We start from the raw sequence: 15,267 nt of genomic DNA on the forward strand, positions 1-15,267 counted from the left end.
TTTCTGTATTGTCTTCATGTGTGCACACATGTGCATAAGAACACAGCCCTAAGGCTTCCATTGCGTAGCGGTGCGATTGAGGTTTTACCAACTGTAGGCTCTTGTGTGTAAGTCAACAGCAGACATGGAGGATTTCATGTCTTCTCCTTTTTTCTGAATTTGTTAAGGACGGATGTGGTTTTTTCAGCCCTGCTGCCCTCCTAGCAGTTAACTGGGGATGCTATTGAACTCTGCACTGGAAGAGGGCAAGTCTGAGCAGGAATAGGTGTCCTCCGATGTCCCTGTTTGCCCTCTCTCCCTTAGTTCTTTGTTGACGAAGGGAGGCAGAGCTCTGGGCCTAGAAGGCCATTGTAGATTTTTTTTTCCCGAGCTCTTGAGGGAAGGCTTTTTGTCCAGTCATTTCTTCAAGCATCCCAAGAAATTGCCTACAGCCAACAGGCACAAGTGTTGGAGCTCATGGCTTCCTGATTGCTGCCCTGAGTGCCCAGACCTTAGTTTACACACCCGTCCTGGTGTCATGAGTTTCACCGCTCGTCCTCCGGACTGGCCAGGGCACAAACGAAGCTTTCAGGGACGGGACGCCCTGCCCGTCTAGTTTGGGACCACCAACGTGACGAGGCCTGGACCCACTCTGGGAGCACAGGGACAGTGGGGGACAGTGGGGAAGTGGGGAAGGGATCCCCAGACCCTCTGGCAGCTCTGCAGCTCAGTGCAGGAGCTGTGGCTCATCTCTTAGGGCCTAGACACTGGTGCACAGACATACAGCGGGTTTCAGGTGAAAGAGCCTGGTTTGAGAAAGCTGGTTACAGATGACGAGCAGTGACCAGGGGATCTGCCTTCATCAGAAGTCTTTTCAGCTTTCTATTACTTTCATTTTCTTTCCAGCTCTGGTGTCACGACCAGAGGTTCGGATTGAAAATAGATGGAGAGGAATCTGAGCTTAACCAGCTGCCGAATGTAGTTTAGGGTGTTAAATACGTAGAAGACTTAACCGCCTTTCTGTACTGTATATGTGTGCTGAGGACCAACTCCTTGGACAAAATGTGATGGGCTTATCCCAAGTCGGTGAAGTCACAACTGGACTTGTACCAGTATCCCCAGTCGCCACCTCGCAGGGCTTCAGCTTGAGGTGTTGAAAAATGACACAGCACTGAAGCCACGACATCCTCTCCTGTCTTTAACTTCCTTGACACAACAGACTTTAAAACCGCCAAAAGTTTTTAAGTATGCCTCTTAAAAACGTTTTGAAGTAACTCTTTAAATACAGCTGAAGTTGAACAGTATAAAAAAAGTACGATTTAAGTTCAGCTGTTTTTAACAAGTTATACACTTCGTTACTCTGGAATTGGATATAACACCTTCCGTATTTCCCATTCTTGATAATCATCGACGTTGATGAAATGTGATATCTCAGCTGTTAAAATGTATGGGGCGTTGAAAAGTGAATAAGACTGCCTTGTCCTCTCGTCTCTCCTTGTCTTATTGTGGTCGCTATAGTGATCATCCGTGATCCTACCAGTTTATGACAAGACAGGCGTGGAGAAGCAAACTGGAATATTCCAGCTGTGCGCCGAGATGAATCGAGACCCACACGCCCGCAGCTCTGGTGAAATAAGGAAATGACTCCGAAAGCAGAAGTCGTGGCTCGACAGCAGTCGGGAACCGAAAGTTGGCTACTGGGCGATTGAGTTGAGAAAGATCCCTCCCGGAGTGTTCATCCGGCGCGTCTCATCCGAACTCGGATTATCGCGAGTAAAACAAACTCACGGCCTCTGATCACCGCGGCGTCTGTGCGCTTGTTTTAAACTGCCCGAGTCGCAATTCCAGCTTCACGGACGATCTAACATGAATTCCTTATAACCTGCTACCTTTCCGCCGGGGGTTCAACACAGCTCAGGGGGTAAAGACACTTGCGGAGACCGGACAGTGCGCCGCTCCGGACTGAGTTTTACACCCGTGCCCATCAGACAAAAATAAATCACGAAATAATGCTTGTGTAGTTTTTTTTTTTGTGTAAGAGAACTCAAGAATATAGGTCAAAGTGTGGGGGGTGTAGGTTATTAGTCTTCCGAGGAACCTCTCGATTTCACACAACTGACGCAGCGTGGGACTGACACCTTTCGTATACATATTGCGCTCTCGGGTTAGAAAATTTTCTAACCTTAGAAAGTTTTGCTAAACGTTTCTCGTCTGAGTCATTCGCTGTTGAAGTCTCGGCTCAAAACGGAGCTATTACAGAAACGCACCTTTTTCCACCGCAGAAAATGAACACAGACCCGGTGTTTTATTTTATTTTTTTGCGTGCATGGTAAAAACCCCCAACCCCAATTCGCAAGAAGCGCACTCGGACGCTTTTAAACAGCGGGAACGGCCCACGATACGAGCCAGGCACGACCGCATCAGCTGGAGCAAAAACGTACTCGAGTCTCGGCTGCCACGTAGGGAGGAAGCGGGCAAAGGAGACCGCCGCTGCCATCAGGGCAGAAGCGGGGGCGCCGACGTATTTATCTATCAAAGCTGTTCTGCAAAGCGACCAGACTTCCCGAACGCCACGGCCCCACCGCGGGGCGGGGACTGTGACGTCAGAGGTGTGCGGGAGCCCGGAGCTCGAGGCACAGTTAAAAGTCCCGGCCCGCAGCAGCTCGCGCCTGGGACCGGCAGACGGCTTCATCTCCGGACGGCGTGTGAACGTCTCCCGCACCTCAAGATTTTGTTGGAAAAATAACAAATATTCTGGCACTTATCCTATACCGAAAGGAGTGTGTGTGTGTGGTGGTCCTCGTTTCTGTATAGCAGCTTTTTTTTTTAATAACGAACCTTCTTGTAGAAGCTATAGGTGAGTATTGTACCGTTTTGTTTTAGATTAATTAAAAAATATATCCAGGCTTTGTATTATGGTTGTTAAATATCTCCCGATGTTGGTCGCTTTGATGTAAAGTAACTGACCGAGGTGCGTTTCCCTGTTAAAGGGTTAGAAAGTTTGTGGGTTTTTGTTTAATGACGACAGTAAGCCTCACTCAAGACAGATGTAGCTATCAAAGCGACAGGCATGTCTGTCCACATGTAATAACTCTATTACAGCCTAAAACCGGTACACTTCGGTGAATGGGAAGGTAAACCTTAAAAATGCATTTGGTGTAAAACGGAGTAGCGTCAATGGATTAGTTAATCCCGCGGGTCCGTGGAAGACGTGTTGAAACGTTTTTCCATCAATCTCTATCGCATGAGGTCAGGTTCCGGGTGTCACCCAGCTTTCCTGGAAAAGGAGGAACAGTGGTCACTTGCCGAAATTCGCAGGTCCAGTGTTGAGCAAGCCCCTTCTGTCACTGTGTTAAGATGTCAAGGGACTGTGCCCGTTTCCTCGAAACGGAGATACTTGCGAGTCGCGTTGGCCTTGCTCGGCTCGGCTGTTTGAGAGAGATGGGGTCAGTAAGTCAGCGGGGAAGGAGAGCAGATCGCACCTTGAGCTGACACGCATAGTTCTGCTGCTGCCGGGTTTTGCTCAGCTATCAGCCCAGCTACGCCGTCTCGCCTAGATGGACTCTAGCGCTGTGTGCATTATTGACCGCTTGTTTTTAAAGCTCCCCTCCTTTGGAGGGGGTGGAAATAAAAAGTTTCAGCTACACAATCTGCAATGGCAAATAAATAATTTCTTGATGGCCAGGCAGTTTCAGTTTGACTGCCTGAGCTTAGCAGCTGTTGCAGGCATCACATAACAAACCTTCATAAGGCTGGCAATAGGGGATGTGTCTGAGTCATGTCTATTAAAAGCAATGTAACTGTGCATTGGCGCAGTTGATAGCAATATCTAGAGAATCAGTCAGTGAAAGTGCATGTGCTGGAAATATTATAATGGCCATGGCTGTGTACAGTACATACAGTCCAGGGGGTTCCCCATCGCAATTGCTGCAGGGTCGGGGTGAAATGGGACGGGACGTGGTCCCCTATAGTTTTCGGGGGTGCTGAAGGAGACCCAGCTCAGTCCAGGGTTCGGAGAAAGCTTCTGACTCCTCTCGCCGTGAGGCAGGACTGGGAGGCACTTTCTTTTCCAAAGAAAACTCCCAGTGGCTTTCGCCAGCGGCGAACCAGCGCTGCTTCCGAGCAGGGTGGCTCCCAGCCGGAGCTCCGGCTCACAGTTCCCACACTTTTCCCTGAAGTGCTCTGGCTTTGCACACAAGACCCTGCCTGGTGTGCTCTGTGCTGTGCTGCACAGCTGTGCTGTGTTACTCCACTCCCCCCTGCGGTTTCCCCATGCTTGGCTGCACGGCGCTCAGCTGCAGTTTCCAGGGTGTGCCCCCATTTCTAGGCGCCCTGGCTTGTGGCAGTCGGGCAGCTTGCTTGTTGCTCTTCGCAAACCAGGAAAGCCCCTGCCTTTAGGTGTGGTGTTTGGGCAAAGACCCTTGAAAAACGCCAACACCAGAAAATGGTTCCCTCCAGTGCGTCAGTGGGAGGAGTTTAAAACGGGACTCGAGAAAGCAGCAGTGCAATGCAGTTGATTTGTCTGATTGACCTGGGACGTGTTTGCTGTGGTGAATTCATGCGACACAGACCTGTGAGAAAACAGTGCAGATCCAAACAGCTCAGGGGAAACCAGAGGAAGAGCTGACGGTGCATACTGGGGCCTCTGCAGTCAGCTCCCCAAGGTGTCACTCTGTTCTCACACCCACTGGCTTCCAGCCTCCTGTCATGTGGTTCACAGCTGAGAAGGTGGGGACCGGCCCAGCCGCTCCAGCTCTGAGTGATGCAGCCACCAGCTAGACAGAGCTGCCTTTGAAAGAGGCACAGATGTGGATATACTGTAACTTGTTTTCAAGGCTTCTGCTACAAGACAAAACACTCCTGGTTGAGTTTTAAAGGGATGTAAAGTCTACAGGTACAAAAGACAGAAACCAACTTAATCATAGGCACACAGACAAGCTCAGTGGGGGGGGGGGGGGGAATTTTTGCTTTTGTACAATTTTGCAGAACAGCCTGCAGCTTGTGAAACTAGGAGTGCATGGAAGCTCAGTGCCGCAGGAGCGTTACTGTGGAGGCTGGCAGTACCAGTCGGTCTGGACTCCTCCAGCTGTGTTTGCGCGTGTCCCCGCACGCGGCCCAGGCGGCCTGGGCTGGGCTGGACTCCGCTCTGCGCCGAGTAGAACGTGACGCGCCAGGTGCCCCCTCCCCCAGCAGGTCCTGACGGGTCCCCTGTGTCTGTCTCTGCAGGGGAGTGTTGATGTCCTACCCGGCGGTGTCCTCATGGCGGCATGTGCGCTTCGCCCTGTGCAGCGCGGCCCTGGTGCTTGCCTGGCTACCGGATTCCACAGAAGGTACCGCCACAAATCCGCATTCTGACATCCCTGCTTCCTTTAGTAGAAGAAGTACAATAGAGTCCTGCTATATCCTGACAAGCGGAGAGAGGCAATACTACTGCCACAAAACGGAGCCGGCACAAACACCCCCGTGCGTGTGGCACATCTTGCCTCGTGCGTTGTGCAGGGTCCGATCTCAGGTGTTCTTGCAGAAGATGGGTAGTCACGCTGACAATGGAGAACTGCTGTCATCAGCTGCTCATTTTAATAAGGCAGGTCAATGCAGGGCTGCAAATTGTGGCGTCGAAGAAAACTCAGTCTTCACTCAGGTTAGGAGATTGTCAAATGGAGGTCTTTAATTCAACCAGCTGAAGGGGAGCAGATCCCAGAGAAAGGGTTTGCTCTAGCACTCAGTAAGACACGGTCGCTTTAAGTTACACTTTCCTTTTTAGACACTAAAATCAGGCGAGACTTTAACATATCAAAGGAACATGCAGGGTTGGGGACAGTGTCAGAAGTCTTTCAAACCTAAACAAAACAGGACAGGAAGATGCCATTTGGCATCCTGCAGTCTGTTTTATTTCACTCTGGTTGAATACACAGGTGTGAAGAATCACAGGCTTTAGTTGCAGAAAGGCAGTGGTCTTAGGTGCAAACAGAAAACCTTTCCCACGCATAGTCACTGTGTCGACCCTTCTCACTCGGTCTTCCACAGTGGTTTGAGCATATGTGAGAATGAAGACCTGTCTGACAACCAGAGCAGACAACCAGAGCAGAGTCTGTGAGCTGTGCAATGCAGTGTGATGCTCTTATTGTTGAATGTGCATAATATGGACATAGAGAAGCCTCCTGCTGGAGCAACATGACTACATGACTGCTTACTCCAAGATTTGTCATTTCGTGTCCAGGAGAGCTGCTGTATCTGCAGGTTTCTACTTCTCTTTAAAGCATAAAGAGTTGGGGAAATGCTGGCAAATTGGTCCACTTGAGCCAGTAACAAAGGGATCGGGGTCATGCAGAGTTCAATTGAACTGGCTTATGCAGTGTGCATCTTCAATCTGTAAAGAACAGGATCCTGCAGGCAGTACATGGTCTTTTCTTATTGCTACATTAATAGTACATTTTATCTTTTGTGGCGCCTTAAGAAGTGGTTTCTCAAAGCTCTTTACAGTAAGAAAAAAAAGTAGACAATGAGAGGAGACACTACTACTGTAAGGATATGGAGTACAGTAGGAAAGCAAAGGGCCAGACCCAGAAGCAGTCAAATAAAGGCCCTTCTAAAGAAGAAGGTTTTTAGTCTTGATTTGAAAGAGCTCTGGGAAGGTGACTCTTTGATATCCTTAGGGATAGAATTCCAGAGCTTTGGGGCGCAGGAGGAGAAGGCCCCTCACCCACAGTATGTAGACGGACGTGGGGTACCCCAAGTGAATACTTGCACAAGACTTGGTCAGGATTCTGGCTGCCGAATTCTGGACACACTGAAGTTTGTTCAATGTGGATTTAGGCACTACAGAGAGTAGGACATGCATTGCACCAGCTTAGCTCTGCTGAAAAGCTGACAACATCCACACTGGAGGAATGAGAGGAACGGAGGAGCCCAGGGGGACGGGGTCTGGAGACCACTGTGTAAAATCGCTACAGTGCTCCACAGTCTCACTTTCACCATCTGGGTCATACTTGCACAGTCAGATCGCAACTTATTATTATGTGCTTCTAAAAACAGCAACCACATGTCAGACTTTTCAGCTAAGATATTATCAAGCGCAAGTTACTGTACATTCTGCGCTCTGCAGCACTCGGCTCACAGAGGAAACTGCTGAGTGGGGAACTGTTTGACTGAGGAAGTGTTGCTCTGGATGTCTGTCCTTTCATGGTGCTATGACACTCAGTGTTAACAGAGGGTTTTCATCCGTTGGGCCAGGCAGCGAGTTTTCATGTAGCACCCTGTGAAATTTATTCCTGTTTCTCATAAGAGGGAAGCAACCGTGAAGCTGTAAAGGTGTTCTGAAAACCTCAGCCACACCGTGCTTGCCTATTTGGTTTGTATCACTAGACGTGCGCTGTTCCTTCTCCAGGGCCTGCTGGGAAATGCGTGCACACTGTGAAGATGCTGTTATATCTTCAGGCAGCTGGGAGGATATCCTCTGGGGAAAATCATCCCGGAATTTCTTAAGTGAGAAATCGGGGTAGACAGAAGTCATTTGTTTGCTTTAAATTCTGCCCACGTTTGTAGAATTGACGAGTTTTACTTGGCAGGGTACTTGACTCCAGGTGAAGTATCTTTCTCAAGGGTACAAGAGCAGTGTCTCAGCTGGGACTCGAACCCCCAGCCCCAGAATCCCGACCGCCGCTCCGAAGCGTGGATCCTCTGCCTCGGTCCAACAGGAGTCCCCCGCGGGCCTTCTGAGCCGTGGCCGCAGCCCAGACGCGGTCCTGTTCCCGAGAGTTTAACCCTCTCCCTCTCCCTCTCCCTCTCCAGGGCGGAACTGCAGCCACCCGCTGGTGCCGGAACACGGGGGCTTCCGCTGCCAGCCCTCCCCCTGCCGCGGGTTCCCCCACAACCGGATCATCCTCTACTTCTGCGAGCCCGGCTACTCCCTCCCGCAGGACAGCCCGGGCAGCGCCAGGTGTCGCCACGGCCGGTGGACCTCCGCGGTGCCCGGCTGCGTCTCCGTCCCGGGTGAGGAGAGCGCGTGGGAGGCCCCCCCAGCTGCGCCGTTTGAAATCTCGGGGTGAGGGAAAGACCCCCACCACCACCACCACAGACGCACACACCTCCCACTACGGCTGCATTTTCCAGCTCGGGCCGGCCGGCCGGCCGCTGAGCAGAGAAGACGTCGCAGTCGCGTCTGAAAGGGGTCTGCGCTCTTGAGCTGCTCTGTCTGGCGAACCGTTAAAAAAAAAAAAAAAAAAACAGGGGTCCACCTCCCCCTTTTTGCAGGCGGCAGACAAGTAGAAGTTTGCGTGAACTCAGCCGTAGCTTTGCGATCGATCGCAGGCTTGACCGTGCCGGGAGACGGAAAACCTTGCAGGAGTTTTCCCCTGCCGGGCCATTTGCATGCTGTTCTAGTTTTCACTTTTTACCACACATGACAGAGGAGATTTCCCCTGATCTGCCGTAAGGGCAGGCTCACCGCTCTCACTTCTCCCCCCTGGGATCCGCCGTGCCGTGGGACTGCGGGTGCGGAACAGCTGCCCTGGGTCGCCCGGGGGGGTGCTGCCCTCCGGTGGTGGGCGGAGTCCCCTGCTGTACTCTGGGATCCTTTGCAATGAAAACCTTTTGCAAATGCGAGCTACCATTGTGTTATTAAATAAATGGGAAAGCACAGTGTAAGAGAGAAATAAACGACGTATAATCCGCCAGCATAAAAACAAAGGTGTCAAGCAACAGAATTGGCACCAATAAATAAACAAAAGCCCGCTGGTTGCCAGTTGAGTCACTGCTGTGTTATCTGCCACTTCCTCTTTCAGAGATAGGACAGGAAGCCTACATTAGGAACAGGAAGTCACCCCAGTCTCTTCTCCTCCCCCGTAAAAACAGACACTGTGTCACAGAAAAGTGTGGTGACTCTGTCCCACTTCAAACCACTTCCTGTGTCAGGTGTGGGGGGAACCACAGCCTACTCTTCACCGCCTCCCCACCCAGGAGGAAGTGAGGAAGTGAGATGCATGCAAAAAATCTACCTGAGCTTCAGAGTCTGGTGCCATCTAACGAGTGGATATGTTCTGCAGCAATGTCCAGTTATGAGAAATTCCAACTCAGCTGGGCATGGGTGCTGGAATCGAAGATCTGACGTGTCCAAGACCAGACTTTCCAAGGTTAAATAATCATTACTGATTAGTAGGCAGCACACTGTCTCTGTGTGTGGACAGGCACTGCTGTTTTGCCAGTCAGTCCTTCGTCTCTAGAGGCTCTTGGTGTTAGACTGCATAATAACTTTGTGTGTAGGAGTGAGGGTATGTTTTCTGGAGGTGTCTTGATCAAAACCCTGCTCCTCTTATCCTTGTAGTAACTCGCTGTTGGTCACTACTGAGCAAGTTATGATTTTGGATGTCTTCTAAAACCTGGAAGAGTAGATCCTGCCGGGATCGGGAGTGGCTCTCCTTTCTGCACCAGTTTGTCTCTCTCTTTCTCTTCCTCCGTCCTTGTTCTATCCGCTTGACCTTCCTGCTTGTGTCCGCAGGCTGGAGCCCTGAACCGGAAGACCAGAATACCAACACCAACACTCTTCCCGGCGTTGCCATGACTGCCGTGAGCGTGTCCATCTTCCTGGTGACCACCACAGCCTGCGTGGTGATCAAGTCACGCCTCCAGCCGTGTCACTCGGACAGGTAGCCCCACCCCTTGCCCTTCGGCCTCCAGCCAATCACGGCTGGCGCCCTGGCCTAGCTCAGCCAATCAGCACAACTCTCTCAAGAACATGGCTGCTCAAGCAGTCTCTACATTGTCTGTGTTATTTGTCCTTTTTTTCTGCAGCTTCATGTTATAAAAAAATTACTTTCCTAAAACCACTGCTTTTTTCCCCAGTTGTGTAATAAAAAAAACCCGCAATATTACCTTCCTGGCCAACTTCATCTTATCCAATCACAGGATTTTGTCAGTTAACAGTTTCAACCAATTTGTTTGTTTATGCACAGAATTAGATTCTCATGCCAATCAAGCTTGCTGACCAGTAGGGCCTGCTGTATGGAGTTTACACCCTCTTGATATTTTTATTTGTTAAATTGTCTCCATAAAATATAAACATTCAGATCTTTAACTCCCACTGTTTTTGCTTTTACACTAGGCGGTCTTCTGACCAGCTGGACCTGATGATTGACGGCGGGCCCGTTCCCCTTCCCTCCTACGAGGAGGCTGTGTATGGGAGCCGGGGAGAGCGGATCCCGCCCTCTCAGGGTCCTACTCAGCTCCTATTGGCTCGGGAGCCCCCCGGACTCCACCCTTCACACGCTGGCCCGGGCAGTCAACCAGAGACGACCTGCCTCTGCCCATTGGCCAATCAGACCACAACCCTTGCCCCGCCCCCTTACGAAGAGGTCCAATCAGAGAGTAGAGGAGGTGTCGGAAGGGAGCTCAGGCAGGAGCTGACAATTGCAGTTGCTTCTCACAAAGAAAACTCGGCTGACACCTGCTGCCCGCGGGGGACTGATAATTACAGCATGGTCTGAGAACCGAAAAGGCATACCTCCACATGTGTAGCGACATAACTAGCCTGGGCCGGTGCTCTGAATGTAGGTGCAGGCTCACCAGCGCTCAGGCGCCAAAAAGTGAATGTAATTCGTGTTCTGCATCTGGCAAAGCCCAGGAGCCTGAGCTCTGCAGCGGTGTGTGATCGCCTCACATCGATTGGTGTATTACCCCTGTGTTCTGTTTCCGCTCTCAGCCCAGTGGGAACCCAGCCAGCGGGAACTGGGCTGGTACTGTCTCCTGTCCGTGACAGGGCGCGTGTGTTTGTAAATTACAAGACGACTTGAAGGAGCTTGGCCGCAGCTCCCACGTTTTAATTTGATTTCGTCAAGAAATGATTTTTGCACCTAATTCCCAGTTTGCACTTTGTTTTGTTTTTTTTTGGGGGGGGGGAGTTTTTGCAGTTTTATTTTATTCCTGCTTGTGCGTTTTATGTCAAGGACTGTGCTCGTCCTCCACAGGACACTACCTCATGAGCAGCACCGGGTGCGGTCAGCCCCGGGGTCAAAATACCGATGGCCTGTTCGCTTGTGAAGGACCTAGACAGAGCACAAACCCAGGAGAGTCCAGTTCGGTCTGCCCCCTGACCCAGCTACAACCCGCCTCTCGCTGCTGTTGCTCTCTTGAGTGTCTCCGAGTCCAGGCCATCAATACCATTCGACTGAACTGCTCCGGCGTCCAGCGCTGAGGAATATCCACCCCATTCCACCGAGGAATGTGACCCGTGGCCCGATATTAAAATAGGAAAGGCTGTTTCTTTTGCATTACGACATGACGACGCGTCTGCTTGTCCGGTAGTGCTGAAAAGGCTGGAGGACCGCTCTGTCCGTGCTGTGGAGCGGACTCGCCGTGCAGCTCCGAGAGCCCGGCGGCCTCTGACCGGTGGCCTGCTTCTGCTCGCTGCTCTCAACCCTCAGCTGGCCAAGGGAGATCCAGACCACGTTCGTGCACAAAAAGAAAAAAAAAAGAATGTTATTCTATAAGAACAGATGGGGAAAAATCTAATATATTTTATGTAAAATTTTAGAGAATATAATTTCTATGGTGTACTGCATGTACGGAAATAATAAAGGATAAATATTTTCTTTACTGAGTTCTCTTTTTTTTTGTTGCTGCGAGACCACAAATGTTAGTTCTTTTTCTTGTGTTTTTCCCCTGTTGGTATGCAGGTTAATAATACTGTGCAAGCTTGAGATATTCAGCTGCCCATCTGCGATCACTCAAACCACAAGCAGCCATGAAACTAGATCAAAGTTCATTCTTGATGTCTTAATTGTAATTTTTTTTTCCCCAGAAGACCTGGAACTCAGGTCTTTATATATATGTACTGCTTTTTTAATAGTTATTTCTTTACCATCTGGTAGTTATGCCTTGTTGTTCTTCTGCTCAGCGACAGGTTAAATTTATTCACCAGATTAAGAGATTTCTGAAACATAAACGAGGGGGCACAAGGGGCAACGATGTGGAAGAGAATTTCAGACTCCAACCAGTACTTTACCCAAAGGGTGGTGGGAGTGTGGAACAAGCTACCCAGTCATGTAGTTGAAGATACCTTGATTTTTTTATTATGTTTTTCATTATGTTTGTTTTAAAGATATAGTTCAAGCAGGTAGCTGCGCCAGCATGCGCAGGCTGCAAAGGAACAAGAAAAGGTTTACTTCTGTGCTGAAAAGAGAAGAAAGGAAACGCAATGTTTCAGCTGTGGAGTCTTCTTTGGGGTGTCAAGAAGGCTCCACAGCTGAAACATTTCTTTTCTTCTCTTTTTAAAGATATGATCATTTTAAGTACAAGTATTTTAAGTAAGCAAGAACTCTCTCACTTTCACTTTTTAAGCTCTTGTTAAATTGAGGGTGATTAGTATGTAAAAGAATTTTGCATTTTATATAAAAAAAGAGGTCGTCATGCTTGTGCGCAATAATGCTTCAGTGCATTTACTGTCATGAAACACGGGATCTTTTTTGCACCACTGAGCTCTCCTTTCAGAAGGGCAGCAGCTGGTGTCGACAGGGAGAGAGCGGGTGCCACCGTACATTAATGGCCTAGGAAACTATATTAAAATTTTCATCATAATTAATTGCATTCAAATAACTCTTTTCATCCCAAAGAACCTAAAGGAAAGAGCTCTAGATGCAGGAGGAGGCCTGTGTTATCTGAGCACTGCAGGGCCCTGCAGTCCCCGCTGCTCTGCTTCTTTCGAATGTTGTCTTTGCAATCTTCTTCCTGTCTGGTGAAATTCTATCGCTGATTCCCCTCTTCCTCCCCTTGGTTAGGAGGATATGGATCACACAGGGGCAGAGTGGACACAGTGCCACAGGCACAGTGACCGGCTGGCCCCTGTCCGCTGGGGACAAGCCTAGCCCCGTGTCGAGTCAGATAGGCCAATAGACAATTGAGTGTAATTTCACTACCTGTGCGTGCACACTGTACTGTCGGAGAGTTGCAGAGTGCCCCTAGGTGGGGTTAGCTCACCTCGTCCAGTGGCATCTGTAACTGCAGCACCCTGAGGTCCTGCTCTCAGTCCATCACTCGCTCATGGTATCAGTGTTTTCAAACTGGCCTCCCGATCTGTTCCACTGGAGGCCTGTCTCCTTGCCAGCTGCCTGGAGCCTCACAGGTGCTCAGGATAATGGATGGCTAATGAAGTCCCTTATAAGAGGGATAGGATCCGATACTGATGCTGAGAGCACAATTCAGGGTCTGTGCACACTTTAAGCTAATATACTCCAAAATGGATTTGGGGATTTAAATGTGGAAAATTTAACTTAAAGGGAAAGGATATCCCGACAGGGGTATTCATCTTTAAGACACTTTCAGACAATCCACCACCTTCAAAGCTTCAGTCCTATAATTGGCACTTAACTGGCTCAACAAACCAAGAGAATCAATGTGTTTAAAATACTTTGCAAGTCATACTCACTGCAAAAATATTCACATAAGACTGTTGAGACCTTAAAAATAAAAGCACACTTACATATCACAAGGATTCTACATTTTTATTAGTAGTACTGTAGTGACATTTTGAATTAGTGATACTACTGTGAATACTATTATTTTGGGATTGCGAATTTATAATCGCCGCCTTATTTTTAAGTATAAGCCACCACAGCTGCCTTTTGCATTCAAAACAGAGCAAAGGTGTTTGTTCTTCCTTAAATGTGCAGGTATCGGATCTGACTAATGCTCATTAATAGACTTTTAGGGTGGCCTAGAGCGCCCCCTGGAGGGCAAAATACGGACAGTGGTTTCACTGAGCCTCAACTCTTGCCCTGTGAACAGGCGTCTGATGTTGTTAGATTACATAGATGCAAAAGAAAAACTGAATATATTATAGTAAGTCTACTGCGTAGTTTGAATGGAACAAAATGACTAAGACGTGTGTTTCTCACACTCTAACACAACTCTAACTTTTAAGAACATTTAAAAAAAACACCCCCCCGCAGTAAAAATAAACACAACAATCGCAGGGTTAACGTGAACACCCCTGAAAACAGTGGACGTGTCCAGCTTCGCTCTTCAGATATTAGCACACCCCTCAAACGCATTTCATCCTCTCTGCATGACATCGCGGCCAGCCCTGCAGGACACTGTAGACTACAATCCAGCAGAGACTGCCGTGTTTGGGTCTGCTCCGTTTTGTGCACTGCATTTTCCTGTTTGTGTACAGATCTGTCCGAGTGTAGCTACCTATCGTCTACCTATTCATTTTTTTTTACTTTTAATGTTGATCTCAGAAGCATGAATCGTTTTATACCGCGCTCGTCGTATGAGCAGATGTTTAAACAGCCCCGAACGGGAGCTCTGTCTTTGGCTGGAAGCGGACGTCCTTGATAATGATTGTGAAGCAATCCTGTGGTCCAACGAGCCATCGTGAGATTGGGACACGTTTGTCGTTTGGGCCTTGCCAAATCGTGTCACCGCGGGTATGTTTCTGTTAAATTACACAACAACCGGCCTCTGTTTTTCGTGGGTGGTTGGCCGGGGCTCTACGCAAGATATCGGAGCTCATCAAGTGGCATTTTTATATCGTATCGTATTTTGAACGCACTTTGAATGGGGATAGATGCGACACAAAGGCCCGTGGTTGTACGCCAAAGAACCTGCTGCACTGGTGCTGTGATGTGCGTCAGACAGCGATGTCTAGGGCAGCCGAGGTCTAGGGTTAAGACTTCCCGCGCCACACTGACATGGGACTGCTCGGGCTCTGTGAGAAGCAAGAGTCACAACACACAACACCCCCGAAAGAAGCTAAATTCTCAGAGAGTTTGAGTCCCAAGTTGGGCTCCATGTACTTCATCGCGTCTTTAACGAGCTCTTTAGCTTTCAGACTTATTTTGACATGAACAGAATTAAGTTGAATTCGGTCCATCAAATCTGACAGGAATCTAATACCATGTCTCTACATTACGCATTAGGACCGAAGGGCGCACCCGGAAAAGTGTTTTGCTGAAATGTTTTCTCTTTTCTTGTCCACGAAAAACAAAACGCAGCGCCTCTGTGGCACCATCGCCTCACCAACAGCGCTCCGCGTTCATTTTCAAATCACTCAACACCGTCTGGCCTGCCTTTCCCAACACTCAAACTCGCTTCTCCCTGAATATCACAGCTGTAGACGCGTGTCTGGTGTAAGATGTCCATTGTACGTAAGGAAAAAAATATATATTGACAGCAAGTTACCTACTGTATATCGCTACATGCGGACTAACAGTTTTAAGCAGTGGAACTGATTGCACGTATATTCATTACGGAGCCGTCATTGCTTTAATCTCTAAATCCCACAGAACTGGTGCT

General features: G+C 49.1%; 1 protein-coding gene across 2 annotated transcripts; it reads left to right on the forward strand.

Annotated features, from left to right (window-relative positions):
* The first annotated feature begins 1,563 nt into the window (after positions 1–1,563).
* LOC148672216 (sushi domain-containing protein 6) lies at positions 1,564–11,568 on the forward strand. Of its 2 annotated transcripts, none has more exons than XM_088627737.1 (5): positions 1,564–2,836; positions 5,206–5,309; positions 7,771–8,023; positions 9,476–9,623; positions 10,079–11,568. In XM_088627737.1, exons 2-5 carry the CDS (start codon positions 5,247–5,249, stop codon positions 10,458–10,460), a joined length of 846 nt encoding a protein of 281 aa, XP_088483863.1. In that variant the 5' UTR covers positions 1,564–2,836; positions 5,206–5,246; the 3' UTR covers positions 10,461–11,568. The 2 variants fall into 2 exon arrangements, with proteins under 2 accessions (XP_088483863.1, XP_088483864.1); XM_088627738.1 differs by having other exon boundaries at positions 2,416–2,836; positions 7,771–7,971.
* Positions 11,569–15,267: the final 3,699 nt, after the last annotated feature.

Source organism: Lepisosteus platostomus, chromosome 4 (assembly GCF_059453375.1).
Source record: "Lepisosteus platostomus isolate fLepPlt1 chromosome 4, fLepPlt1.hap1, whole genome shotgun sequence".
NCBI lineage: Eukaryota > Metazoa > Chordata > Actinopteri > Semionotiformes > Lepisosteidae > Lepisosteus > Lepisosteus platostomus.

Bases quoted from the DNA above. Each gene is read 5' to 3' on its own strand.
- LOC148672216 (XM_088627737.1), top strand. From the start codon at position 5,247: ATGTGCGCTTCGCCCTGTGCAGCGCGGCCCTGGTGCTTGCCTGGCTAC. The intron at 5,310-7,770 runs GTACCGCCACAA...CTCCCTCTCCAG, and splicing joins GCTACCGGATTCCACAGAAG to GGCGGAACTGCAGCCACCCG. The intron at 9,624-10,078 runs GTAGCCCCACCC...CTTTTACACTAG, and splicing joins CAGCCGTGTCACTCGGACAG to GCGGTCTTCTGACCAGCTGG.